The sequence below is a fragment of the Phoxinus phoxinus genome (assembly GCF_949152265.1).
Source record: "Phoxinus phoxinus genome assembly, chromosome: 17".
Lineage (NCBI taxonomy): Eukaryota > Metazoa > Chordata > Actinopteri > Cypriniformes > Leuciscidae > Phoxinus > Phoxinus phoxinus.
The window spans coordinates 34,277,952-34,305,451 of NC_136892.1; the positions used below are offsets into that span (position 1 = coordinate 34,277,952).

At 51.9% G+C, this 27,500-nt stretch overlaps 1 protein-coding gene across 2 annotated transcripts in view; it reads left to right on the forward strand.

Annotated features, from left to right (window-relative positions):
• The window catches only part of aff1 (AF4/FMR2 family, member 1), a 50,581-nt gene that overhangs the window by 10,727 nt on the left and 12,354 nt on the right, over positions 1-27,500 (forward strand). For both annotated transcript variants that reach the window (XM_079584986.1, XM_079584987.1), the window contains 12 exons: positions 9,706-10,341; positions 10,423-10,485; positions 10,556-10,639; positions 10,722-10,746; positions 10,826-10,865; positions 10,943-11,048; positions 16,119-16,787; positions 16,991-17,085; positions 17,899-18,046; positions 18,116-18,180; positions 20,871-20,934; positions 21,020-21,156. In XM_079584986.1, the coding sequence (XP_079441112.1) occupies positions 9,706-10,341; positions 10,423-10,485; positions 10,556-10,639; positions 10,722-10,746; positions 10,826-10,865; positions 10,943-11,048; positions 16,119-16,787; positions 16,991-17,085; positions 17,899-18,046; positions 18,116-18,180; positions 20,871-20,934; positions 21,020-21,156 (2,132 nt within the window). The remainder of the gene's footprint in view (positions 1-9,705; positions 10,342-10,422; positions 10,486-10,555; positions 10,640-10,721; positions 10,747-10,825; positions 10,866-10,942; positions 11,049-16,118; positions 16,788-16,990; positions 17,086-17,898; positions 18,047-18,115; positions 18,181-20,870; positions 20,935-21,019; positions 21,157-27,500) is intronic.

Here is a 27,500-nt window from a genome sequence, read left to right on the forward strand (position 1 = left end):
TGAGTGAGTGCGTGCGTGAGTGCGTGAGTGAGTGAGTGAGTGAGTGAGTGAGTGAGTGCGTGAGTGCGTGAGTGCGTGAGTGAGTGAGTGCGTGAGTGCGTGAGTGCGTGAGTGCGTGAGTGAGTGCGTGCGTGAGTGCGTGAGTGAGTGCGTGAGTGAGTGAGTGAGTGAGTGAGTGAGTGAGTGCGTGAGTGCGTGAGTGCGTGAGTGCGTGAGTGCGTGAGTGAGTGCGTGAGTGCGTGAGTGCGTGAGTGAGTGCGTGAGTGCGTGAGTGAGTGAGTGAGTGAGTGAGTGAGTGCGTGAGTGAGTGAGTGAGTGAGTGAGTGAGTGAGTGCGTGCGTGAGTGCGTGCGTGAGTGCGTGAGTGAGTGCGTGAGTGAGTGAGTGAGTGCGTGAGTGAGTGAGTGAGTGCGTGCGTGCGTGAGTGCGTGAGTGAGTGAGTGAGTGACTGAGTGCGTGAGTGAGTGCGTGAGTGAGTGCGTGAGTGAGTGAGTGCGTGAGTGCGTGAGTGAGTGCGTGAGTGAGTGCGTGAGTGAGCGCGTGCGTGAGTGAGTGAGTGAGTGAGTGAGTGAGTGAGTGAGTGAGTGAGTGAGTGAGTGAGTGAGTGAGTGCGTGAGTGAGTGCGTGAGTGCGTGAGTGAGTGAGTGAGTGAGTGAGTGAGTGAGTGAGTGCGTGCGTGAGTGCGTGAGTGAGTGCGTGAGTGAGTGAGTGAGTGAGTGAGTGCGTGAGTGCGTGAGTGCGTGAGTGAGTGAGTGCGTGAGTGAGTGAGTGAGTGCGTGAGTGAGTGAGTGAGTGAGTGCGTGCGTGAGTGCGTGAGTGAGTGAGTGCGTGAGTGAGTGAGTGAGTGAGTGAGTGAGTGAGTGAGTGAGTGCGTGAGTGAGTGAGTGCGTGAGTGAGTGAGTGAGTGAGTGAGTGCGTGCGTGCGTGCGTGAGTGCGTGAGTGCGTGAGTGCGTGAGTGAGTGCGTGAGTGCGTGAGTGCGTGAGTGAGTGAGTGCGTGAGTGAGTGAGTGAGTGAGTGAGTGAGTGAGTGAGTGCGTGCGTGAGTGCGTGCGTGAGTGAGTGCGTGAGTGAGTGAGTGAGTGCGTGAGTGAGTGAGTGCGTGCGTGCGTGCGTGAGTGCGTGAGTGAGTGAGTGAGTGAGTGACTGAGTGCGTGAGTGAGTGCGTGAGTGAGTGCGTGAGTGAGTGAGTGAGTGAGTGAGTGAGTGAGTGAGTGAGTGAGTGCGTGAGTGAGTGAGTGAGTGAGTGAGTGAGTGAGTGAGTGAGTGAGTGAGTGAGTGCGTGAGTGAGTGAGTGCGTGAGTGACTGAGTGCGTGAGTGAGTGCGTGAGTGAGTGCGTGAGTGAGTGAGTGAGTGAGTGAGTGAGTGAGTGAGTGAGTGAGTGAGTGCGTGAGTGAGTGAGTGAGTGAGTGAGTGAGTGAGTGAGTGAGTGAGTGAGTGAGTGCGTGAGTGAGTGAGTGCGTGAGTGAGTGAGTGAGTGAGTGAGTGCGTGCGTGCGTGCGTGAGTGCGTGAGTGCGTGAGTGCGTGAGTGAGTGCGTGAGTGCGTGAGTGCGTGAGTGCGTGAGTGAGTGAGTGAGTGAGTGAGTGAGTGAGTGAGTGCGTGCGTGAGTGCGTGCGTGAGTGAGTGCGTGAGTGAGTGAGTGAGTGCGTGAGTGAGTGAGTGAGTGCGTGCGTGCGTGAGTGCGTGAGTGAGTGAGTGAGTGAGTGACTGAGTGCGTGAGTGAGTGCGTGAGTGAGTGCGTGAGTGAGTGAGTGAGTGAGTGAGTGAGTGAGTGAGTGAGTGAGTGAGTGAGTGCGTGAGTGAGTGAGTGAGTGAGTGAGTGAGTGAGTGAGTGCGTGAGTGAGTGAGTGAGTGAGTGAGTGAGTGAGTGAGTGAGTGAGTGAGTGCGTGAGTGCGTGCGTGAGTGCGTGAGTGAGTCCGTGAGTGAGTGCGTGAGTGAGTTAGTGAGTGAGTGAGTGCGTGAGTGAGTGCGTGAGTGAGTGCGTGAGTGAGTGCGTGAGTGAGTGCGTGAGTGAGTGCGTGAGTGAGTGCGTGAGTGAGTGCGTGAGTGAGTGAGTGAGTGAGTGCGTGAGTGAGTGAGTGAGTGCGTGAGTGAGTGCGTGAGTGAGTGCGTGAGTGAGTGAGTGAGTGAGTGCGTGCGTGAGTGCGTGAGTGAGTGAGTGAGTGCGTGCGTGAGTGCGTGAGTGAGTGAGTGAGTGAGTGAGTGAGTGAGTGCGTGAGTGCGTGAGTGCGTGAGTGAGTGAGTGCGTGAGTGCGTGAGTGCGTGAGTGCGTGAGTGAGTGCGTGCGTGAGTGCGTGAGTGAGTGCGTGAGTGAGTGAGTGAGTGCGTGAGTGCGTGAGTGCGTGAGTGCGTGAGTGCGTGAGTGCGTGAGTGCGTGAGTGAGTGCGTGAGTGCGTGAGTGAGTGAGTGCGTGAGTGCGTGAGTGCGTGAGTGAGTGAGTGAGTGAGTGAGTGAGTGCGTGAGTGAGTGAGTGAGTGAGTGAGTGAGTGAGTGCGTGCGTGAGTGCGTGCGTGAGTGCGTGAGTGAGTGCGTGAGTGAGTGAGTGAGTGCGTGAGTGAGTGAGTGAGTGCGTGCGTGCGTGAGTGCGTGAGTGAGTGAGTGAGTGACTGAGTGCGTGAGTGAGTGCGTGAGTGAGTGCGTGAGTGAGTGAGTGAGTGAGTGAGTGCGTGAGTGAGTGCGTGAGTGAGTGCGTGAGTGAGCGCGTGCGTGAGTGAGTGAGTGAGTGAGTGAGTGAGTGAGTGAGTGCGTGAGTGAGTGCGTGCGTGAGTGCGTGAGTGAGTGAGTGAGTGCGTGAGTGAGTGAGTGAGTGAGTGAGTGCGTGCGTGAGTGCGTGAGTGAGTGCGTGAGTGAGTGAGTGAGTGAGTGAGTGCGTGAGTGCGTGAGTGCGTGAGTGAGTGAGTGCGTGAGTGAGTGAGTGCGTGAGTGAGTGAGTGAGTGAGTGAGTGAGTGCGTGCGTGAGTGCGTGAGTGAGTGAGTGCGTGAGTGAGTGAGTGAGTGAGTGAGTGAGTGCGTGCGTGCGTGAGTGAGTGAGTGAGTGACTGAGTGCGTGAGTGAGTGAGTGAGTGAGTGAGTGAGTGAGTGCGTGAGTGAGTGAGTGAGTGCGTGAGTGCGTGCGTGAGTGAGTGCGTGAGTGCGTGAGTGAGTGCGTGAGTGAGTGCGTGAGTGAGTGAGTGAGTGCGTGAGTGCGTGAGTGCGTGAGTGCGTGCGTGAGTGAGTGCGTGAGTGCGTGAGTGCGTGAGTGCGTGAGTGCGTGAGTGCGTGCGTGAGTGCGTGCGTGAGTGAGTGCGTGAGTGAGTGAGTGAGTGCGTGAGTGCGTGAGTGCGTGAGTGCGTGAGTGAGTGAGTGAGTGCGTGAGTGCGTGAGTGAGTGAGTGCGTGAGTGAGTGCGTGAGTGAGTGCGTGAGTGAGTGAGTGAGTGAGTGCGTGAGTGAGTGAGTGAGTGCGTGAGTGAGTGCGTGAGTGAGTGCGTGAGTGAGTGAGTGAGTGAGTGCGTGCGTGAGTGCGTGAGTGAGTGAGTGAGTGCGTGCGTGAGTGAGTGAGTGAGTGAGTGCGTGAGTGCGTGAGTGCGTGAGTGAGTGAGTGCGTGAGTGCGTGAGTGCGTGAGTGCGTGAGTGCGTGAGTGAGTGCGTGCGTGAGTGCGTGAGTGAGTGCGTGAGTGAGTGAGTGAGTGAGTGAGTGAGTGCGTGAGTGCGTGAGTGCGTGAGTGCGTGAGTGCGTGAGTGAGTGCGTGAGTGCGTGAGTGCGTGAGTGAGTGAGTGCGTGAGTGCGTGAGTGCGTGAGTGCGTGAGTGAGTGAGTGAGTGAGTGAGTGAGTGAGTGAGTGCGTGCGTGAGTGCGTGCGTGAGTGCGTGAGTGAGTGCGTGAGTGAGTGAGTGAGTGCGTGAGTGAGTGAGTGAGTGCGTGCGTGCGTGAGTGCGTGAGTGAGTGAGTGAGTGACTGAGTGCGTGAGTGAGTGCGTGAGTGAGTGCGTGAGTGAGTGAGTGAGTGAGTGAGTGCGTGAGTGAGTGCGTGAGTGAGTGCGTGAGTGAGCGCGTGCGTGAGCGAGTGAGTGAGTGAGTGAGTGAGTGAGTGCGTGAGTGAGTGCGTGCGTGAGTGCGTGAGTGAGTGAGTGAGTGCGTGAGTGAGTGAGTGAGTGAGTGAGTGCGTGCGTGAGTGCGTGAGTGAGTGCGTGAGTGAGTGAGTGAGTGAGTGAGTGAGTGCGTGAGTGCGTGAGTGCGTGAGTGAGTGAGTGAGTGAGTGCGTGAGTGAGTGAGTGAGTGAGTGCGTGCGTGAGTGCGTGAGTGAGTGAGTGCGTGAGTGAGTGAGTGAGTGAGTGAGTGCGTGCGTGCGTGCGTGAGTGAGTGAGTGAGTGACTGAGTGCGTGAGTGAGTGAGTGAGTGAGTGAGTGAGTGAGTGCGTGAGTGAGTGAGTGAGTGCGTGAGTGCGTGAGTGCGTGCGTGAGTGAGTGCGTGAGTGCGTGAGTGAGTGCGTGAGTGAGTGCGTGAGTGAGTGAGTGAGTGAGTGCGTGAGTGCGTGAGTGCGTGAGTGCGTGCGTGAGTGAGTGCGTGAGTGAGTGAGTGCGTGAGTGCGTGAGTGCGTGCGTGAGTGCGTGCGTGAGTGAGTGCGTGAGTGAGTGAGTGAGTGCGTGAGTGCGTGAGTGCGTGAGTGAGTGAGTGAGTGCGTGAGTGCGTGAGTGCGTGCGTGAGTGCGTGAGTGCGTGAGTGCGTGAGTGAGTGAGTGCGTGAGTGAGTGCGTGAGTGAGTGCGTGAGTGAGTGCGTGAGTGAGTGCGTGCGTGAGTGAGTGAGTGCGTGAGTGAGTGAGTGAGTGCGTGAGTGAGTGAGTGAGTGAGTGTGTGAGTGAGTGAGTGAGTGAGTGTGTGAGTGAGTGAGTGAGTGAGTGCGTGAGTGAGTGAGTGAGTGCGTGAGTGAGTGAGTGAGTGAGTGTGTGAGTGAGTGAGTGAGTGCGTGAGTGAGTGCGTGAGTGAGTGCGTGAGTGAGTGACTGCGTGAGTGAGTGAGTGCGTGAGTGAGTGAGTGAGTGCGTGAGTGAGTGCGTGAGTGAGTGCGTGAGTGAGTGCGTGAGTGAGTGCGTGAGTGAGTGCGTGAGTGAGTGAGTGAGTGCGTGAGTGCGTGAGTGAGTGCGTGAGTGAGTGCGTGAGTGCGTGAGTGACTGAGTGCGTGAGTGAGTGAGTGAGTGCGTGAGTGAGTGAGTGAGTGAGTGAGTGCGTGAGTACGTGAGTGAGTGAGTGAGTGCGTGAGTGCGTGAGTGAGTGAGTGCGTGAGTGACTGAGTGCGTGAGTGAGTGAGTGCGTGAGTGAGTGAGTGAGTGACTGAGTGCGTGAGTGAGTGCGTGAGTGAGTGAGTGAGTGAGTGAGTGAGTGCGTGAGTGAGTGCGTGAGTGAGTGCGTGAGTGAGTGCGTGCGTGAGTGAGTGAGTGAGTGCGTGAGTGCGTGAGTGAGTGAGTGAGTGCGTGAGTGAGTGCGTGAGTGAGTGAGTGAGTGAGTGAGTGCGTGCGTGAGTGCGTGAGTGAGTGCGTGAGTGAGTGCGTGAGTGAGTGAGTGCGTGAGTGCGTGAGTGCGTGAGTGAGTGAGTGCGTGAGTGAGTGAGTGAGTGAGTGAGTGAGTGAGTGAGTGCGTGCGTGAGTGCGTGAGTGAGTGCGTGAGTGAGTGAGTGCGTGAGTGAGTGAGTGAGTGAGTGAGTGAGTGAGTGCGTGCGTGCGTGAGTGAGTGAGTGAGTGAGTGAGTGACTGAGTGCGTGAGCGAGTGAGTGAGTGAGTGAGTGAGTGAGTGAGTGCGTGAGTGAGTGAGTGCGTGAGTGCGTGCGTGAGTGAGTGCGTGAGTGCGTGAGTGAGTGCGTGAGTGAGTGCGTGAGTGAGTGAGTGAGTGCGTGAGTGAGTGAGTGAGTGAGTGCGTGCGTGAGTGAGTGCGTGAGTGCGTGCGTGAGTGCGTGAGTGAGTGCGTGAGTGAGTGAGTGAGTGCGTGAGTGCGTGAGTGAGTGAGTGAGTGCGTGAGTGCGTGAGTGCGTGCGTGAGTGCGTGAGTGCGTGAGTGAGTGCGTGAGTGAGTGAGTGCGTGAGTGAGTGCGTGAGTGAGTGAGTGCGTGAGTGAGTGCGTGAGTGAGTGCGTGCGTGAGTGAGTGAGTGCGTGAGTGAGTGAGTGAGTGCGTGAGTGAGTGAGTGAGTGTGTGAGTGAGTGAGTGAGTGAGTGTGTGAGTGAGTGAGTGAGTGCGTGAGTGAGTGTGTGAGTGAGTGCGTGAGTGAGTGAGTGAGTGTGTGAGTGAGTGAGTGCGTGAGTGAGTGAGTGAGTGCGTGAGTGAGTGCGTGAGTGAGTGAGTGAGTGCGTGAGTGAGTGAGTGCGTGAGTGAGTGAGTGAGTGAGTGCGTGAGTGAGTGAGTGCGTGAGTGAGTGCGTGAGTGAGTGCGTGAGTGAGTGAGTGAGTGAGTGAGTGCGTGAGTGCGTGAGTGAGTGCGTGAGTGCGTGAGTGACTGAGTGCGTGAGTGAGTGAGTGCGTGAGTGAGTGAGTGCGTGAGTGAGTGAGTGCGTGAGTGAGTGAGTGAGTGCGTGAGTGCGTGAGTGAGTGAGTGAGTGCGTGAGTGCGTGAGTGAGTGAGTGCGTGAGTGACTGAGTGCGTGAGTGAGTGAGTGCGTGAGTGAGTGAGTGAGTGCGTGAGTGCGTGAGTGAGTGCGTGAGTGCGTGCGTGCGTGCGTGCGTGCGTGCGTGCGTGCGTGAGTGAGTGAGTGAGTGAGTGAGTGCGTGAGTGAGTGAGTGAGTGCGTGAGTGAGTGCGTGCGTGAGTGAGTGAGTGAGTGAGTGAGTGAGTGCGTGAGTGCGTGAGTGCGTGAGTGAGTGAGTGAGTGAGTGAGTGCGTGAGTGCGTGAGTGTGTGAGTGAGTGAGTGAGTGAGTGCGTGAGTGCGTGAGTGAGTGAGTGAGTGAGTGCGTGCGTGAGTGAGTGAGTGAGTGCATGAGTGCGTGTGTGAGTGAGTGAGTGAGTGAGTGAGTGCGTGAGTGAGTGTGTGAGTGAGTGAGTGAGTGAGTGAGTGCATGAGTGCGTGTGTGAGTGAGTGAGTGAGTGAGTGAGTGCGTGAGTGAGTGAGTGAGTGAGTGAGTGAGTGAGTGAGTGAGTGAGTGCGTGAGTGTGTGAGTGAGTGAGTGAGTGAGTGCGTGAGTGCGTGAGTGAGTGAGTGAGTGAGTGAGTGAGTGCATGAGTGAGTGAGTGAGTGAGTGAGTGAGTGCGTGAGTGCGTGAGTGTGTGAGTGAGTGAGTGAGTGAGTGCGTGAGTGTGTGAGTGAGTGAGTGAGTGAGTGAGTGCGTGCGTGAGTGCGTGCGTGAGTGCGTGAGTGAGTGAGTGCGTGAGTGAGTGAGTGAGTGAGTGCGTGAGTGCGTGCGTGAGTGAGTGAGTGAGTGCGTGAGTGAGTGAGTGAGTGCGTGAGTGCGTGAGTGCGTGCGTGAGTGAGTGCGTGAGTGAGTGAGTGAGTGAGTGCGTGAGTGCGTGAGTGCGTGAGTGCGTGAGTGCGTGCGTGAGTGAGTGCGTGAGTGAGTGAGTGCGTGAGTGCGTGAGTGCGTGAGTGAGTGAGTGAGTGCGTGAGTGCGTGCGTGAGTGCGTGAGTGCGTGAGTGCGTGAGTGCGTGAGTGCGTGAGTGCGTGAGTGAGTGTGTGAGTGAGTGCGTGAGTGAGTGCGTGAGTGAGTGCGTGAGTGAGTGCGTGAGTGAGTGCGTGAGTGAGTGCGTGCGTGAGTGAGTGAGTGCGTGAGTGAGTGAGTGAGTGCGTGAGTGAGTGAGTGAGTGTGTGAGTGAGTGAGTGAGTGAGTGCGTGAGTGAGTGAGTGCGTGAGTGAGTGTGTGAGTGAGTGCGTGCGTGAGTGCGTGAGTGAGTGCGTGCGTGAGTGAGTGAGTGCGTGAGTGAGTGCGTGAGTGAGTGCGTGCGTGAGTGCGTGCGTGAGTGAGTGAGTGCGTGAGTGAGTGAGTGAGTGTGTGAGTGAGTGAGTGAGTGAGTGCGTGAGTGAGTGCGTGAGTGAGTGAGTGAGTGAGTGCGTGAGTGCGTGAGTGAGTGCGTGAGTGAGTGCGTGAGTGAGTGAGTGAGTGCGTGAGTGAGTGAGTGAGTGCGTGAGTGAGTGCGTGAGTGAGTGAGTGAGTGAGTGAGTGAGTGAGTGCGTGAGTGCGTGAGTGAGTGCGTGAGTGAGTGCGTGAGTGCGTGAGTGCGTGCGTGCGTGAGTGAGTGCGTGAGTGAGTGAGTGAGTGAGTGAGTGAGTGCGTGAGTGCGTGAGTGCGTGAGTGCGTGAGTGCGTGCGTGAGTGAGTGCGTGAGTGAGTGAGTGCGTGAGTGCGTGAGTGCGTGAGTGCGTGAGTGCGTGCGTGAGTGAGTGCGTGAGTGAGTGAGTGAGTGAGTGCGTGAGTGCGTGAGTGCGTGAGTGAGTGAGTGAGTGAGTGAGTGCGTGAGTGCGTGCGTGAGTGCGTGCGTGAGTGCGTGAGTGCGTGAGTGCGTGAGTGCGTGAGTGAGTGTGTGAGTGAGTGCGTGAGTGAGTGCGTGAGTGAGTGCGTGAGTGAGTGCGTGAGTGAGTGCGTGAGTGAGTGCGTGCGTGAGTGAGTGAGTGCGTGAGTGAGTGAGTGAGTGCGTGAGTGAGTGAGTGAGTGCGTGAGTGAGTGAGTGAGTGCGTGAGTGAGTGTGTGAGTGAGTGCGTGAGTGAGTGAGTGAGTGTGTGAGTGAGTGAGTGAGTGCGTGAGTGAGTGCGTGAGTGAGTGAGTGAGTGCGTGAGTGCGTGAGTGAGTGCGTGAGTGAGTGAGTGAGTGCGTGCGTGAGTGAGTGCGTGAGTGAGTGCGTGAGTGAGTGCGTGAGTGAGTGAGTGAGTGAGTGAGTGAGTGAGTGAGTGCGTGAGTGCGTGAGTGAGTGCGTGAGTGAGTGCGTGAGTGAGTGAGTGCGTGAGTGAGTGAGTGAGTGCGTGAGTGAGTGCGTGAGTGAGTGCGTGAGTGAGTGAGTGCGTGAGTGAGTGTGTGAGTGAGTGAGTGAGTGAGTGCGTGAGTGCGTGAGTGAGTGCGTGAGTGAGTGCGTGAGTGCGTGAGTGACTGAGTGCGTGAGTGCGTGAGTGCGTGAGTGAGTGAGTGCGTGAGTGAGTGAGTGCGTGAGTGCGTGAGTGAGTGAGTGCGTGAGTGAGTGAGTGCGTGAGTGCGTGAGTGAGTGCGTGAGTGCGTGCGTGCGTGCGTGCGTGAGTGAGTGAGTGAGTGAGTGAGTGAGTGAGTGCGTGAGTGAGTGAGTGCGTGAGTGAGTGCGTGCGTGAGTGCGTGAGTGAGTGAGTGAGTGAGTGAGTGAGTGCGTGAGTGCGTGAGTGAGTGAGTGAGTGTGTGAGTGAGTGAGTGAGTGAGTGAGTGAGTGAGTGAGTGAGTGAGTGAGTGCGTGCGTGCGTGAGTGAGTGAGTGAGTGAGTGAGTGCGTGCGTGAGTGAGTGAGTGCGTGAGTGCGTGAGTGCGTGAGTGCGTGAGTGAGTGAGTGCGTGAGTGCGTGAGTGCGTGAGTGCGTGAGTGAGTGAGTGAGTGAGTGAGTGAGTGAGTGCTTGAGTGAGTGAGCTTGCTGTGCTTTCATAGATAATTTTTTCGCACAGCTGGGTACAGAATAAAGCTTTGTGTCAAAAATAAAGAATAAGTTGAAGGGCGAAATGTAGAAAAAGGCAGCTAACTCTTGTTGTGATTGTTGTAATATAAAAGAGCATGAAGCCACCCATCCAGATTCCTTTGTCCTTCCAGAGAGTTAGAGGTGATGTGCTGTCGAGTCGCATCCAGAGCATGCTGGGTAATTACGAGGATGGATCGGATGAGTTCCCTGTGGCGTGTCTCCTCGAGCTGGACAATCTCCCTGCTCTGGGTCCCTCGGTTCTGGGTCCCCCGGCTCTGGACCCCTCGGCTCTGGGTCCCCCGGCTCTGGGTCCCCCGGCTCTGGGTGTCCCGGCTCTGGGTCTCCCGGCTCTGGGTCTCCCGGCTCTGGGTCCCCCGGCTCTGGGTCCCCCGGCTCTGGGTCCCCCGGCTCTGGGTCTCCCGGCTCTGGGTCTCCCGGCTCTGGGTCTCCCGGCTCTGGGTCTCCCGGCTCTGGGTCTCCCGGCTCTGGGTCTCCCGGCTCTGGGTCCCCCTGTGCTCCCACTGTCTCCTCTGCCAGCCAGCGACTCGTCTCCGGATCTCAGCATCCACAGGCCGGACGTCCCTCCGCTCATACTCCACTTACCCTGCAAACTGGTCAACACTAAGAAGCCCACGGCGTACGTGAGGCCGATGGACGGTCAGGATCAGGTGACCAGCGACTCTCCACGACTGAAGGCCTCACCGGAGCGCTTACAGGACCTGAAGGAGAGCAACGAACCAAGCCTGCCCCCTCTACAGTCTGCTGATGTGAGTGTTTACCTGCAGGTCTTACAGTAAGAGATCACCGCGGTAACAGTGAGCATAACTGAGCTTGTGTGTGTTGATCAGGCTAGCGGCGACTTGGTGCGTGTGCAGGTTGTGTCTGGCAAACGCGCGGAGGACATTCTGCAGGTCAGTTGAGTTTGGGACAGTCTTCTTCGGTAGGAGAACTGCAGGATCTCAATGTTTCTCTGGCACACAGGAAATGACCTCATGGCCTCCACTGTTGATGAGCATTTGTACACCGAGCTCAGCCGAGCGACCGAAGGTCCTCCACACTAACGAGGTTAGATCACAATAATTGCTTCTTATTGACACCAGCTTTTTTTAACTCCTTTTTCCCAACTCATTCACTGCTGCTTTGACAGGAGTCGCATGGATTCACGGCTCTCAGTAAGTGTGTGTGTGTGTGTGTGTGTGTGTATTGTGGTGTTCTGTTTATGTGCTTTTAATTAGTTGTGTTTTTCATTAGAAGTTCATGAATCATCAGGCGGTGTTCAGCTGGAACCGCAGTGAGTATCAGATCAGATCTCTGCGTCTCCAGTTCACATGAAAATACTCATTCTGTAATTCTCGTTTGTGTTTGTAGAGTAGCTTCCGGCAGCTCCAGTGACTCTGACAGCAGTTCAGACACTGATAGTGAGAACAACAGGAGCCCAGATCAACCAGCAGCTCATGAACCATCAAACACACAGGTGCATACACACACACACACACACACACACACACACACACACACACACACACACACACACACACACAGATTCAGGTACACATTCACAAGTAAACACAGACCCTCACACACAGGTACACACAAATACAGTATTGCCAAGTGTGGGATGCAGTGGTGTAAAGAGTGGGATGCAGTGGTGTAAAGAGTGGGGTGCAGTGGTGTAAAGAGTGGGGTGCAGTGGTGTAAAGCGTGGGGTGCAGTGGTGTAAAGCGTGGGGTGCAGTGGTGTAAAGCGTGGGGTGCAGTGGTGTAAAGCGTTGGGTGCAGTGGTGTAAAGAGTGGGATGCTGTGGTGTAAAGCGTGGGATGCAGTGGTGTAAAGGGTGGGATGCAGTGGTGTAAAGAGTGGGGTGCAGTGGTGTAAAGCGTGGGGTGCAGTGGTGTAAAGCGTTGGGTGCAGTGGTGTAAAGAGTGGGATGCTGTGGTGTAAAGCGTGGGATGCAGTGGTGTAAAGCGTGGGGTGCAGTGGTGTAAAGCGTGGGGTGCAGTGGTGTAAAGGGTGGGATGCAGTAGTGTAAAGAGTGGGGTGCAGTGGTGTAAAGAGTGGGGTGCAGTGGTGTAAAGAGTGGGGTGCAGTGGTGTGGAGCGTGGGGTGCAGTGGTGTAAAGCGTGGGATGCAGTGGTGTAAAGCGTGGGATGCAGTGGTGTAAAGCGTGGGGTGCAGTGGTGTAAAGCGTGGGATGCAGTGGTGTAAAGCGTGGGATGCAGTGGTGTAAAGCGTGGGGTGCAGTGGTGTAAAGCGTGGGGTGCAGTGGTGTAAAGCGTGGGATGCAGTTGTGTAAAGCGTGGGATGCAGTGGGGTGCAGTGGTGTAAAGCGTGGGGTGCAGTGGTGTAAAGCGTGGGGTGCAGTGGTGTAAAGCGTGGGGTGCAGTGGTGTAAAGCGTGGGGTGCAGGGGTGTAAAGCGTGGGATGCAGTGGTGTAAAGCGTGGGATGCAGTGGTGTAAAGCGTGGGATGCAGTGGTGTAAAGGGTGGGATGCAGTGGTGTAAAGAGTGGGATGCAGTGGTGTAAAGAGTGGGGTGCAGTGGTGTAAAGCGTGGGGTGCAGTGGTGTAAAGCGTGGGGTGCAGTGGTGTAAAGCGTGGGATGCAGTGGTGTAAAGCGTGGGGTGCAGTGGTGTAAAGCGTGGGGTGCAGTGGTGTAAAGCGTGGGATGCAGTGGTGTAAAGCGTGGGATGCAGTGGTGTAAAGCGTGGGGTGCAGTGGTGTAAAGCGTGGGATGCAGTTGTGTAAAGTGGGATGCAGTGGTGTAAAGCGTGGGGTGCAGTGGTGTAAAGAGTGGGATGCAGTGGTGTAAAGCGTGGGGTGCAGTGGTGTAAAGCGTGGGGTGCAGTGGTGTAAAGCGTGGGGTGCAGTGGTGTAAAGCGTGGGATGCAGTGGTGTAAAGCGTGGGATGCAGTGGTGTAAAGCGTGGGATGCAGTGGTGTAAAGCGTGGGGTGCAGTGGTGTAAAGCGTGGGATGCAGTTGTGTAAAGAGTGGGGTGCAGTGGGATGCAGTTGTGTAAAGAGTGGGGTGCAGTGGGATGCAGTGGTGTAAAGAGTGGGATGCAGTGGGATGCAGTGGTGTAAAGAGTGGGATGCAGTGGTGTAAAGCGTGGGATGCTGTGGTGTGTGGGATGCAGTGGTGTAAAGCGTGGGATGCAGTGGTGTGTGGGATGCAGTGGTGTAAAGCGGTGTGTGGGATGCTGTGGTGTAAAGGGTGGGATGCAGTGGTGTAAAGCGTGGGATGCAGTGGTGTAAAGCGTGGGATGCAGTGGTGTAAAGCGTGGGATGCAGTGGTGTAAAGAGTGGGATGCAGTGGTGTAAAGAGTGAGATGCAGTGGTGTAAAGAGTGGGATGCAGTGGTGTAAAGAGTGGGATGCAGTGGTGTAAAGCGTGGGATGCAGTGGTGTAAAGAGTGGGATGCAGTGGTGTAAAGAGAGGGATGCAGTGGTGTAAAGCGTGGGGTGCAGTGGTGTAAAGCGTGGGGTGGAGTGGTGTAAAGCGTGGGATGCAGTGGTGTAAAGGGTGGGATGCAGTGGTGTAAAGAGTGGGATGCAGTGGTGTAAAGCGTGGGGTGCAGTGGTGTAAAGCGTGGGGTGCAGTGGTGTAAAGCGTGGGGTGCAGTGGTGTAAAGCGTGGGATGAAGTGGTGTAAAGCGTGGGATGCAGTGGTGTAAAGCGTGGGATGCAGTGGTGTAAAGCGTGGGATGCAGTGGTGTAAAGCGTGGGGTGCAGTGGTGTAAAGCGTGGGATGCAGTTGTGTAAAGAGTGGGATGCAGTGGTGTAAAGCGTGGGGTGCAGTGATGTAAAGAGTGGGATGCAGTGGTGTAAAGCGTGGGGTGCAGTGGTGTAAAGCGTGGGGTGCAGTGGTGTAAAGCGTGGGGTGCAGTGGTGTAAAGCGTGGGATGCAGTGGTGTAAAGCGTGGGATGCAGTGGTGTAAAGCGTGGGGTGCAGTGGTGTAAAGCGTGGGATGCAGTGGTGTAAAGAGTGGGATGCAGTGGTGTAAAGCGTGGGATGCAGTTGTGTAAAGAGTGGGATGCAGTGGGATGCAGTGGTGTAAAGAGTGGGATGCAGTGGTGTAAAGCATGGGATGCAGTGGTGTATGGAATGCAGTGGTGTAAAGCGTGGGATGCTGTGGTGTGTGGGATGCAGTGGTGTAAAGAGTGGGATGCAGTGGGATGCAGTGGTGTAAAGAGTGGGATGCAGTGGTGTAAAGCATGGGATGCAGTGGTGTATGGAATGCAGTGGTGTAAAGCGTGGGATGCAGTGGTGTAAAGCATGGGATGCAGTGGTGTATGGAATGCAGTGGTGTAAAGCGTGGGGTGCAGTGGTGTAAAGCGTGGGATGCAGTGGTGTAAAGCGTGGGATGCAGTGGTGTAAAGCGTGGGATGCAGTGGTGTAAAGCGTGGGATGCAGTGGTGTAAAGCGTGGGGTGCAGTGGTGTAAAGCGTGGGATGCAGTTGTGTAAAGAGTGGGATGCAGTGGTGTAAAGCGTGGGGTGCAGTGATGTAAAGAGTGGGATGCAGTGGTGTAAAGCGTGGGGTGCAGTGGTGTAAAGCGTGGGGTGCAGTGGTGTAAAGCGTGGGGTGCAGTGGTGTAAAGCGTGGGATGCAGTGGTGTAAAGCGTGGGATGCAGTGGTGTAAAGCGTGGGGTGCAGTGGTGTAAAGCGTGGGATGCAGTGGTGTAAAGAGTGGGATGCAGTGGTGTAAAGCATGGGATGCAGTGGTGTAAAGCGTGGGATGCTGTGGTGTGTGGGATGCAGTGGTGTAAAGCGTGGGATGCAGTGGTGTGTGGGATGCAGTGGTGTAAAGCGGTGTGTGGGATGCAGTGGTGTAAAGCGGTGTGTGGGATGCAGTGGTGTAAAGCGTGGGATGCAGTGGTGTAAAGCGTGGGATGCAGTGGTGTAAAGCGTGGGATGCAGTGGTGTAAAGCGTGGGATGCAGTGGTGTAAAGCGTGGGATGCAGTGGTGTAAAGCGTGGGATGCAGTGGTGTAAAGCGTGGGATGCAGTGGTGTAAAGCGTGGGGTGCAGTGGTGTAAAGCGTGGGATGCAGTGGTGTAAAGAGTGGGATGCAGTGGTGTAAAGCATGGGATGCAGTGGTGTAAAGCATGGAATGCAGTGGTGTAAAGCGTGGGATGCTGTGGTGTGTGGGATGCAGTGGTGTAAAGCGTGGGATGCAGTGGTGTGTGGGATGCAGTGGTGTAAAGCGGTGTGTGGGATGCAGTGGTGTAAAGCGGTGTGTGGGATGCAGTGGTGTAAAGCGGTGTGTGGGGTGCAGTGGTGTAAAGCGGTGTGTGGGGTGCAGTGGTGTAAAGCGTGGGATGCAGTGGTGTAAAGCGTGGGATGCAGTGGTGTAAAGCGTGGGATGCAGTGGTGTAAAGCGTGGGATGCAGTGGTGTAAAGCGTGGGATGCAGTGGTGTAAAGCGTGGGATGCAGTGGTGTAAAGAGTGGGATGCAGTGGTGTAAAGAGTGGGACGCAGTGGTGTAAAGTGTGGGACGCAGTGGTGTAAAGAGTGGGACGCAGTGGTGTGTGGAATGCAGTGGTGTAAAGCGTGGGATGCAGTTGTGTAAAGCGTGGGATGCAGTGGTGTAAAGAGTGGGGTGCAGTTGTGTAAAGCGTGGGATGCAGTGGTGTAAAGAGTGGGGTGCAGTGGTGTAAAGAGTGGGATGCAGTGGTGTAAAGAGTGGGGTGCAGTGGTGTAAAGAGTGGGGTGCAGTGGTGTAAAGAGTGGGATGCAGTGGTGTAAAGCGTGGGGTGCAGTGGTGTAAAGCGTGGGATGCAGTGGTGTAAAGAGTGGGATGCACTGGTGTAAAGCGTGGGATGCAGTGGTGTAAAGCGTGGGATGCAGTGGTGTAAAGAGTGGGATGCACTGGTGTAAAGAGTGGGGTGCAGTGGTGTAAAGAGTGGGGTGCAGTGGTGTAAAGCATGGGGTGCAGTGGTGTAAAGCGTGGGATGCAGTGGTGTAAAGAGTGGGATGCACTGGTGTAAAGAGTGGGATGCAGTGGTGTAAAGCGTGGGATGCAGTGGTGTAAAGAGTGGGATGCACTGGTGTAAAGAGTGGGGTGCAGTGGTGTAAAGAGTGGGGTGCAGTGGTGTAAAGAGTGGGGTGCAGTGGTGTAAAGAGTGGGATGCAGTGGTGTAAAGCGTGGGATGCACTGGTGTAAAGAGTGGGATGCACTGGTGTAAAGAGTGGGGTGCAGTGGTGTAAAGAGTGGGGTGCAGTGGTGTAAAGCATGGGGTGCAGTGCTGTAAAGAGTGGGATGCACTGGTGTAAAGCGTGGGATGCAGTGGTGTAAAGAGTGGGATGCAGTGTTATAGTCCAAGAGTTATAGTTGCAAAGGGTTGGCCAACTCAATATTAAACCCTATGGATTAAGAATGGGATGTTATTAAAGTTCATGTACATGTAAAGGCAGACGTCCTGAGAACTTTTTTGGCAATATAGTGTATTTCACGCATCACATTTCAATTCTCATGATGAAATTCATTAAACAACATTCTCTCGTTCTCAACATCCTAGTGTGTGTGTGTGTGTGTGTGTGTGTGTTTAGACACAGAAAGGCAGTGACTGGCAGTTGGGGAGATGGTTAGAAAGGAAGGGAGACCAGCACCAGCAGTCCCCTGGGAGCCCATGTGATGTCATCAAGCCCAGATCCCATGATCCCGCTGGAAGGACCGAGGCTGCAGGTCAGCAGGGTTGCTATAGTAACCCATCCGACACCGGGAGGGTGGCCGATGGCAGACAGACTGTGGGAAACACATGTATGCGTGGGAATCTGCCGTTAGGGAGCACATGCATGGAAATTTCCCAGCTTGCTGAAGATGCCTCGACACGCAGATCGAAACACAAGAGAGAGAAAACGTCACGTGACACAGGGCAGAAGAAAACAACAACAATAACAGACAACAATATCAGCAAACAAACATGCGGGAAACCGCCGCTGCTGGTGAAGATCCAGCTGAACCTGCTCTCCAGAATCCCTCGGGACCCTAAAGCAGCCCAACTACGGACTGTTCTGAAGTTCTCCAGAATCCCTCGTGAGCCCAGAATCCCTCGTGAGCCCAGAATCCCTCAGGAGCCCAGGATCCCTCAGGAGCCCAGGATCCCTCGGGAGCCCGGAATCCCTCGGGAGCCCGGAATCCCTCGGGAGCCCGGAATCCCTCGGGAGCCTAAAGCAGCCCGACACCGGACCAGCCTGACGACCGCATGCAAGAGAACCGTGAGTTCAACCTTTTCACCCTGAATGATCATCGGTCAGAGAATGTTTGACCTCAGTCGAGTCTAAAATAATCTGCGCTAATAACCCTAATTGACTATCATCTGTTGCAGAGCAGTAGATATGAGCAGCAACCATTTCAATATATCTTTCAGAATCCGATGTTCTCATGATTTTAATGTGTGTGTGTGACTGTGTGTTTGCAGGCAGAGAGCGATGAAAAGCTTCCAAAGAAGAAACAGAAACTGGACGTAGAAGGAAAAAAGTTTTTCTCCTCTCAGCATAGCCTCCACCAATCAGAGTGAGTCTCCGTCAGAATCACAAACCCATCAGCCAATCAGATCTTCTGGTGTCCCACTGAAGCTAAGCAGGGCTGAGTCTGGTCAGTACCTGGATGGGAGACTCCTGGGAAAACCAGGTTGCTGCTGGTAGAGCTGTTAGTGAGGCCAGCAGAGGCACTCACCCTGTGGTCTGCGTGGGCCCTAACGCCCCAGTGTAGTGACGGGGACACTATACTGACAAAGAGCGCCGTCCTTCGGATGAGAAGTTAAACCGAGGTCCTGACTCTCTGTGGTCATTAAAAGTCCCATGGCTCTTCTGGTAAACCCCGGTGTCCTGGCCACATTCCCTCCAATGGCCTTTACCAATCATGACCTCCTAATAATCCCCATCCACTGAATTGGCTCCATCTCCTCTCTCCTCTCTCCACCTGTAGTGTGCACGTGTGTGGTGAGCGCACTGGCGTCGTTGTACTGTGGCTGCCGTCGCATCATCCCAGTGGATGCTCACACTGGTGGTGGTTGAGGAGAGACCCCGACATGACTGTACAGCGCTTTGGGTGTACAGTAGTACATATGAAAAGCATTATATAAATGCCTCATTCATTCAATACTTAATTCATTACATTTATATAGCTCTTTTCTCCGCACTCAAAGCGCTTTACATGGAAGGGGGGAATCTCCTCAACCACCACTAATGTGCAGGATGACCTGGATGATGCAACGGGAGCCATGCTGTGCCAGAACACACACCACACACACACCAGCTTACTGGAAAGTCCCTATTGACTCTGATCATGTGATCTCTCACTCAAATGTCTCCATGTTTCCATCAGAGCCTCCGGGAGCAGCAAGACCATGATGAAGAAGAAGAGGAAGAAGAGCACGAAACACGGCTCCAGTGTTCCTCAGGAGACGCAGCGAGACGCGGGACACAAGCGCCGGTCTGACAGCCAGCTCAGGAAAGCAGAGGCTCATGGGAAGGTACTGTAGATCGTTTTCATGTTCAGGTCATTGTGGCGTGACTCGTAAAGAAGTGTGTTTATTAAGCAGAAACCCTGCAAGAGCCGCAGCGTCTTCCCAGAGGACCCGCGTCCCCCGACCGCTGAAGCCCACAGGTGCGACACACACACACACACACACACACACACACACACACACACACACACACACACACACACACACACACACACACACACACCACACACATATGGTGGTCGCTTTGTGTCATTTCTTTCCTAACCAAGCTTTAAGACGTGTTAACGTGTGTGTGGAGAACGTTTGAACGTCTGCCCGTCTGTACGTCTTCTCGTCTGCCCGTCTGTACGTCTTCTCGTCTGCCTGTCAGCACGTCAGCACGTCTGCCCGTCTGTACGTCTGCCCGTCTGTACGTCTGCCCGTCTGTACGTCTGCCCGTCTGTACGTCTGCCCGTCTGTACGTTTTCTCGTCTGCCCGTCAGCACATCTGCTCGTCTGCCCGTCAGCACGTAAGCACGTCTGCCCGTCTGCTCGTCTGCTCGGCTGCCCGGCTGTACGTCTGCCCGTCTGTACGTCTGCCCGTCTGTACGTTTTCTCATCTGCCCGTCAGCACATCTGCTCGTCTGCCCGTCTGCTTGTCTGCCCGTCTGCCCGTCAGCACGTAAGCACGTCTGCCCGTCTGCTCGTCTGCTCGTCTGCCCGTCAGCTCGTCTGCCCGTCTGTACGTTTTCTCGTCTGCCCGTCAGCACGTCTGCTCGTCTGCTCGTCTGCCCGTCAGCACATCTGCTCGTCTGCCCGTCTGCTCGTCTGCCCGTCTGCCCGTCTGCGCGTCTGCCCGTCAGCACGTCTGCTCGTCTGCTCGTCTGCCCGTCAGCACGTCTGCCCGTCTGCGCGTCTGCTCGTCAGCACGTCTGCCCGTCTGTAGGTCTGCGGGTCTGCCCGTCTGTACGTCTTCTCGTCTGCCCGTCAGCACGTCAGCACGTCTGCCCGTCAGCACGTCTGCCCGTCTGCTCGTCTGCCCGTCTGCGCGTCTGCCCGTCTGCGCGTCTGCTCGTCTGCCCGTCTGCGCGTCTGCTCGTCTGCCCGTCAGCACGTCTGCCCGTCTGTAGGTCTGCGGGTCTGCCCGTCTGTACGTCTTCTCGTCTGCCCGTCAGCACGTCAGCACGTCTGCCCGTCTGCCCGTCTGCTCGTCTGCTCGTCTGCCCGTCTGCAGGTCTGCACGTCTGCCCGTCTGCCCGTCTGCTCGTCTGCCCGTCTGCCCGTCAAAAAGGATGTTGATTGAGGGATGTAGTAGTCTACCTGATGAAATCATGTTCACCCATTCACTAAATACCTTTGCACATAGTCCACTGTTTGCCCTGAATGTACTTTTGCAGTTGAATGTACTCTGTATATGTACGTGTGTGTGTGTTACATTGTCTCTATAAAGCATATTTACTGTATAATGTAAAATGCAAGTGGAGAACTGTAATACAGTAAGTATACAGTAGTACAGTACAGAAAATAGTGTCTGATTACACCCCTGTTCTGTCTACAAACGTTTGAATGACTGAAGACACCGTTGTTCTCCCAACCTCCCGCTGTAGCTTTGACCCTCCTCAGTCATTGTAAGGTCATGATTGAGAACATGGTCTGCAATAGTGGCCCTTATTTCATTATAAACATGTCCACAATCTTGGCCTCTTCCACTGTTTTGTCAAATGAAGCTTCATGAGATGCACCTCTGAGCTATTACAGAGACCTGGTTGATTACATTCCCCTTCATTAGTGAAATGCAAAATATATAGCCAAGAAACTCTTTCTGTCATTTCTGTCAAAACATTAAAATGTAGCATGTCATGGGAACCAACAACAGCACATACATTTAGGCTATACCCATATTTCTCTTTATAACGCAGGCACTTTAAATTCACATAATGTTTCACTTCTGGGGAACAGAAATATATATATTTTTTAAATATAATGAAAATTAATTGCCAACTGAGGCCCAAAGTTGAGGAAAAATACCAAGTGAAACACAAATTTGTATATATTTGTTTAAATGTTTCTGTATAATGAGCAGTTTTTAGCTTAAAAGGCCTATGTTAACGTGCGGACGGGCAAACGAGCAGACGTGCAGACGAGCAGACGTGCAGACGGGCAGACGAGCAGACGGGCAGACGTGCTGACGGGCAGACGGGCAGAAGAGCAGACGTGCAGACGTGTAGACGGGCAGACGGGCAGACGTGCAGACGTGCAGACGTGCAGACGGGCAGACGAGCAGACGGGCAGACTAGCAGACCTGCAGACGAGCAGACGTGCTGACGGGCAGACGGGCAGAAGAGCAGACGTGCAGACGTGTAGACGGGCAGACGAGCAGACGTGCAGACGGGCAGACGAGCAGACGGGCAGACTAGCAGACCTGCAGACGAGCTGACGGGCAGACGGGCAGAAGAGCAGACGTGCAGACGGGCAGACGGGCAGACGAGCAGACGGGCAGACTAGCAGACCTGCAGACGAGCAGACGTGCTGACGGGCAGACGGGCAGAAGAGCAGACGTGTACACGGGCAGAAGGGCAGACGTGCTGACGGGCAGACGGGCAGAAGGGCAGACGTGCTGACGGGCAGACGGGCAGAAGAGCAGACGTGCAGACGTGTAGACGGGCAGACGGGCAGAAGGGCAGACGTGCTGACGGGCAGACGGGCAGACCTGGAGACGAGCAGACGGGCAGATGAGCAGACACACATCCCTCACGTCACACATACACACGTCACTTACACATGTCACACACCTCTCAGTGCTTCACTGATCCTTAAAGCATAGTGCTGACCTCTGACCTCTGATTCACAGGCAACGCTCTGTCGAAGATCATATGAAGGAAGCCAAAAAACTGAAGCATAAAGCAGATGCTACGGTGTTTATAAAGCCTTTGACCCCCCCGAACCCGACCCCTGACCCCTGACCCCTATATGGTGACGATGTTTCTCCATGTTCCTCAGCTGGATAAGATGGCTAAAGCGCTCTGCTATCTGGAGGCTGCGCTGGCGTTTGTGGAGAGTGCCATCGCCATGGAGACAGAGCCGGAGACGCCCAAATCCGCCTTCACCATGTTCTCCGAGACGCTCGATCTGATCAGGTGTGACGTTCACTTCAAGCTTATTTGTATTGTGCTTTTCAGAAAATGCTTGTTTCATTGATGGTGGTGATGATGATGATGATGATGATAATGATAAGGCAAGGCAAGTTTATTTATATAGCACATTTCGGTAACGCTTTAGATTACAGGCCGGAAAGTACTGCGTAATTAAAACAAAATTACAGTGTAACTTTCGGAAATTACAGTGTACCTATAAAGAACATACTGTACGTGTAAAGTTTTGGGAATAAAGGGGTAACAACCAGGAAAATAACAAATTATTTAGGCAAATTATTTATACTGTAAGTATTTATTTGTATAATCTTACTTTTGGGAGCAATTTAGCAAGTACATACACTGCACCTTTTTTTGTAATAATAGTGTATAAAAATACTAAATATGAAATTACGGGGGATATATCAGTGCATTTATAAAGTAGGCTCATTTGTTATTATTGCAAAGGTGCACTGATTAAGTTTCAAGGCAAGTAAAACTATTGCAACTTTTGTTTTTTTTATGCTGGGAAAATATACTCTACTTTAAATAAACTTTATTTAAAAAAACAACTTATTTCAAAACGGATTTACAACACTTTGTTTATCTTGCTCGGTTTCCTCTTCCTCTTGTTCCTCTTCTTCTTTTTCTTTCAGAAAATACAGAAAATACAGAAATGTCCTCACCATTTACTCATCGTTTTCCCTCATGTCAAACGAGATGTATATGAATTTCCTTCTTCAGATTAACACAAACAAAAGTTTTTAGAAAAATAAATAATCTCTGTGAATGCATATAATGCAAGTTTATGTGTTCCTAAAAGTTGACATCAAACGGCACACACAACAATAACTACAGTAATCCATACGATCCCAATGGATGAATCAATGTCTTCTGAAGTGAAACGATAAGCGTTTGTAAGAAAAATACCAAATATTTTAAATTTTTAAACTGTAGACTATCGCTTCCGACCGACTGTCACCTACGCGTGCATGAGATGGTTGAGTTTACGCTTGACAACTTAAAGCGTGACGTAAGCGCACCGAGAACCCGAATGTCGAATTGTATTTTTTATTTTTTTATTATTGCTCACAACAAAATACAAACAATAACAGATAATGATAATGAAAAACAAACCATGCAGAAGAACAGAGTTTCACATCTAACTCCCACGAGAATGCAATGAACGCTTGAAGCTCACCAAACACGAAGCCATTCAAGCCGACTCTCATGCACTCGCTGGTGACAGTTGGTCGAGCGAAAAGATTAAATTAAGTGTGTGTGTGTGTGTGTGTGTGTGTGTGTGTCGTCTGCATAGCTGTGGTAAGAGATTTGGTTCTTTCTCATTATTTGGCTCATTGGAAGCATGTACAGGTTGAATAGGAGTGGCCCAAGAATTGAGCCTTGAGGAACTCCGCATGTCATGGATGTCCACTCAGACTTATGGTCTCCTATACTCACATAATAACCTCTCGCTTCTAAGTATGACCTGAACCATTTTAGGACTATCCCAGAAAGCCCCACCCAGTTTTCCGCCTGTCAAGAAGTATGTTGTGATCAACAGTGTCAAATGCAGCACTGAGGTCGAGTAGTACCAGCACTGATAATTTGCCTGTATCCGTATTTAAGCGAATATCGTTAATTATCTTTATGAGCGCTGTCTCTGTGCTGTGATGCGATCGGAAACCAGATTGAAAATTGTCAAAGTATCCATTTGAGCTTAAGAATTTGTTCAGCTGATTGAAAACAACTTTTTCAATGATCTTGCCAATGAAAGGAAGATTTGAGATCGGTCTATAGTTGCTTAATATAGTCTTATCAAGATTACTCTTTTTTAGGAGGGGTTTGACAACTGCAGTTTTCAGGGAGTTTGGGAAACTTCCAGAGAGAAGTGAGGCATTTACCACTTCTAGGAGATCTGCTTCTAAGCTGTTTAACACACTTTTGAAGAAAGATGTGGGAAGAGCGTCAAGGGCGCAGGTTGATGTTTTAAGGTGCTGTACGGTTTCTTCCAAAATTTTGCCATCAATTTCTTTGAAATCAGACATAGTAACTACTTTCTCAGGTTGTGGTCTGATCTGTCTGACCCCAGTGCAACTCAAGGATGTGCTGATCACCTTTCTGATATTATTGATTTTCTCAGCGAAGAAAGAAGCAAACTCACTGCACTTGCTGTCTGAGAGCATTTCACTGGGAATCTGGCTCGGGGGGTTTGTCAGTCTCTCTACAGTAGCAAAAAGAGTGCGTGTTGTTTAAGTTGCTGTTTATAATATTTGAGAAGAAAGTCTGTCTAGCTTTGCCTAGTTCCATATTGAAAGCATGGATGGTGTCTTTGTAGATGTTATAATGGACTACAAGTTTTGTCTTCCGCCACATGCGCTCTGCTTTTCTGCATTGTCTTTTCATATTTTGCACTGCTGTTGAGTTTCTCCAGGGTGCTTTTTGTCTACCACTCTTCCTGACCTTCACAGGAGCAATATCATCAATTACACGTTTAACTTTTGAGTTACATCTACATTACATTTACTCATTTAGCAGACGCTTTTATCCAAAGCAACTTACAAATGAGAAACAATAGAAGCAATTAAACTAGCAGTAGGACAACAGTATGTAAGTGTACCCTTCACAGTACAATCCAACGCATTTTTTTTTTTTTTTTTAAAGTTAGAATAGAGAAGAAAGTGTTCGTGTTACTGGATCAAGTGCTGCCGAAAAAAATACGTCTTCAGAAGTTTCTGAAAAATGGCTCCGGACTCAGCAGCTCCGGCTGAGTTAGATCATCTCCAGCAGGAACAGTCATGGTGAAGGTCCGAGAGAGAGATCCAGTGCCTCTTTGAGATGGCACTACCAGACGCCGCTCACGCAAGTTTCTGGACGGCACATAAGTCTGTAGTAATGAGTTCAGGTACAGGGGAGCAGTGCCAGTGGGTGTTCTGTAGGCAAACGTCAGTGACTTGAATTTGATGCGAGCGGCAACCGGCAACCAGTGCAGTTTCGTGAGGAGAGGAGTGACGTGCTCTCTTCGGCTCGTTGAAGACACTCTAGCTGCAGATTCTGGATCAGTTGCAGAGGTTTGACAGAGCAAGCTGGGAGACCGGCCAGGAGAGCATTACAATAATCCAGTCTGGATAGAAAAAGCGCCTGAACAAGGAGTTGTGTAGCATGCTCTAGCCTCGTTTCCAACGCGGGAACTTTCCCCAGGAACTTGGAACTGTGGGCTGGTACTCGGTGTGTTTACACCAGGGTTATTATAGTTTTGCATTATTCATTAGTTTTTATTTTTATTTCGTTTTAACTTTTAACTTTTTATTTTTTTCAAATTCAGTTTAGTTTTAATTAGTTTCTAACGTGGGTTTGCTAGTTTAGTTTATTTTTTATTTTTTGAAAATGCTTAGTTTTAGTTTAGTTTTAATTAGTTTTAGTATTAGTTTTAGTCTTTGTCTCCGACAGGCTGCAATCGGGAGCCCGACGCGAAGCGGAGGGATCTTGAGCAGCCTGAAGGGGTTGTATTCCCAATAACTACCGACTCGCTATACATTATCCCGCTTATTACATGGCTACCTATCAAATAAATCACTACTTTGAAACAAAATATTGATTTAAAAAGGAGTTTATTGATAGTTTACGATTGTATTGCTTCCGCTAAGCTTCCGCCAAAGAAAATAGTGCGCTCCGTCTATGGTTAGAATTCTGTGAGTCCATATAGCAACGCTCTGTTTTTCATGGCAACGGTCTGTTATACTCCGCAGTGGTCTGTTATCAAGAAATAACAGACCGCATTCTACATTGGAATTCAACCAAGCCATGTAATAAAACAAAATATAACCTTAAAAAGGATGGGACAAATGGGCTGCCAATGTAGATCAGAAGGCCGTTGAAAAAGAAAAGAAATAAAGTATTAAATCCCGAGATGTATCGAATCAAAAGGTACGTCGGTCCATCGGGCATTTGCCCGGAATGCCAGATTACCATTCCAGCAGCTTATAATGTTAGTGTTTTGACAACGACAACACAAGTGCATTTTAAGTTCCCTCAAACTTGCGACTAGTTAACTTTTTAAAGAAGGCCCAATTGCTTCTCATATGAACATTATATTCAGAGAATATAAAATATTTGTATACCACTTTTTATGTGTGTGATTGTGTAAGTGATTGTGTAAAGGTGTTTATGAGATATCAACCTTTTGCGAACTTGCTTCAACGTCGCGTCGAACACGTTCACATGGAGACGTTCTCTGGAGACTTGAGGAGGGGAGGGGTGTGTGTGTGTGTGTGTGTGTGTCGCGTGCATGCATGCGAGTGACAGAGAGACGGAGGGACAGCAGGGAAAGGAAACACAGCTGAGCGAATTCTCTGCGTGTTTTTAAATAGCGTCGAAGGAAAGACATTGACAAAGACGAAAACTAAGGACATTTACTCTATAATTTTATTTTATTTTAGTTAGTTTTGTCAACCACACATTATAGTTTTATTTAGTTATCGTTTTTTTGTTTTGCCTCGTTTTTATTTTTATTTCAGTTAACAACAATGTTTTTTCCCATCTAGTTTTCGTTTTTTCGTTCGTTTTCGTTAACGATTATAACCCTGGTTTACACCGCAGGAATCAGGGTCTAAAGGAAGTTCCGGGTAAATATTTCCCCCTCTGAAAGTCCCTGCTGGCGAGGTGGTACTTTTTCAAAGTTCAGGAACTTTCGGGGGCGGGACTTGCGCGCTGAACATGCTGATCGGTTGTGTTCACGCCGCATTTTGACTGGAGGACTCAACGCAGCATTCTATTTTAACCGGCATTTTAAAAATCTATTGCGGTTCGTGGCTTCATGCAGTAAGAGTTGTCTGTCTGCAAATATGGAATTTAATTAAAAAAAACTAAAAAACACAGCTGGACCGACGACGAGGTTCAGGCTTTATTAAGTGTATTTGTGGAAGAGGAAATTTTCTGTGCGTTCGTCCCAGCCATCTCACATTCAATGTCCGCAATACATCACAAACACAACTGCAGCACAGTTTGAATCTCCTCCATACTTATTATAAATGTGGCACTCAAAACTGATTACTGTCCGTCGCAGACTGGGAGGAGCAGTCGCGCGCAGTTTATAATCTTCCCGGTACTTTAGACCGCGGTGTAAACGCAAAAAGCAACCGGTCTGGGGCAAAAAAAAGTTCCTGGGACAAATTGTTCCAGGTAATTTCGGTGGAAACGTGGCTTCTGATAGGAAGGGCCTGATCCTTCTGATGTTGTACAAGGCAAATCTGCATGACCGGGCAGTGCTAGCGATGTGGTCTGTGAAATTCAATTGGTCATCAATTACAACTCCAGGGTTCCTGGCTGATCTTGATGGAGTTATGGATGACGAGCTGGATGGAGAAGTTGTGATGAAGTGCTGGGTTAGCCGGGAATACGAGTAGCTCTGTCTTCACAAGGTTTAGCTGAAGGTGGTGGTCCTTCATCCAGCCGGAGATGTCTGTCAGGCAGGCTGAGATGCGAGCGGCTACCGTCGGATCATCCGGCTGGAATGAGAGGTAGAGTTGTGTGTCATCAGCGTAGCAGTGATAGGAGAAGCCATGTTTCAGAATCACAGATCCTAGTGATGTCATGTAGATTGAGAAGAGAAGTGGTCCAAGCACTGAGCCCTGAGGCACACCAGTGGCTAGATGTTGGGTCTTAGACGCCTCACCCCTCCACGACACCCTACAGACCTACCCGAGAGATAAGACTTGAACCACTGGAGTGCGGTTCCCGAGATGCCCTTCATCTTTAGGATTGACAGGAGGATCTGGTGGTTAACTGTGTCAAAGGCAGCAGATCCAGCAGGATGAGAACTGAGGACTTGGAAGCTGCCCTTGCCAATCTCAGAGCTTCAATTACTGAGAGCAGAGCAGTCTCAGTTGAGTGTCCGCTTCTGAAGCCAGACTGATTGTTGTCCAAGAGGTTGTTCTGCGTAAGAAAGGAGGAGATCTGGTTGAAAACGACTCGTTCAAGTGTTTTTGCGACGAATGGAAGAAGGGATACCGGTCTGTAATTCTCCAGATGTGCTGGATTTAGAGTGGGTTTCTTAAGCAGTGGGGTTACCCGAGCCTGCTTAAATGCTGTGGGAAAGGTACCAGTGTGAAGAGAGGTGTTCATGATGTGTGTGAGAAATAGAAATAGAAGAAATAGCTTGCAGTAGGTTAGTGGGAATAGGATCAAGCGGACAGGTAGTAGGGCGATTGGAGAGGAGGAGTTTGGAGACTTCTGTCTCTGAAAGCAAGGAGAAGGAGGGAAGAATGTGTGTGTTAGCTGGTAAAATGTGTGTGTTAGTTTGTGGATTGGTAAATTGTCCGTTGATGGTGGTAGTTTTGTTTATGAAGAAT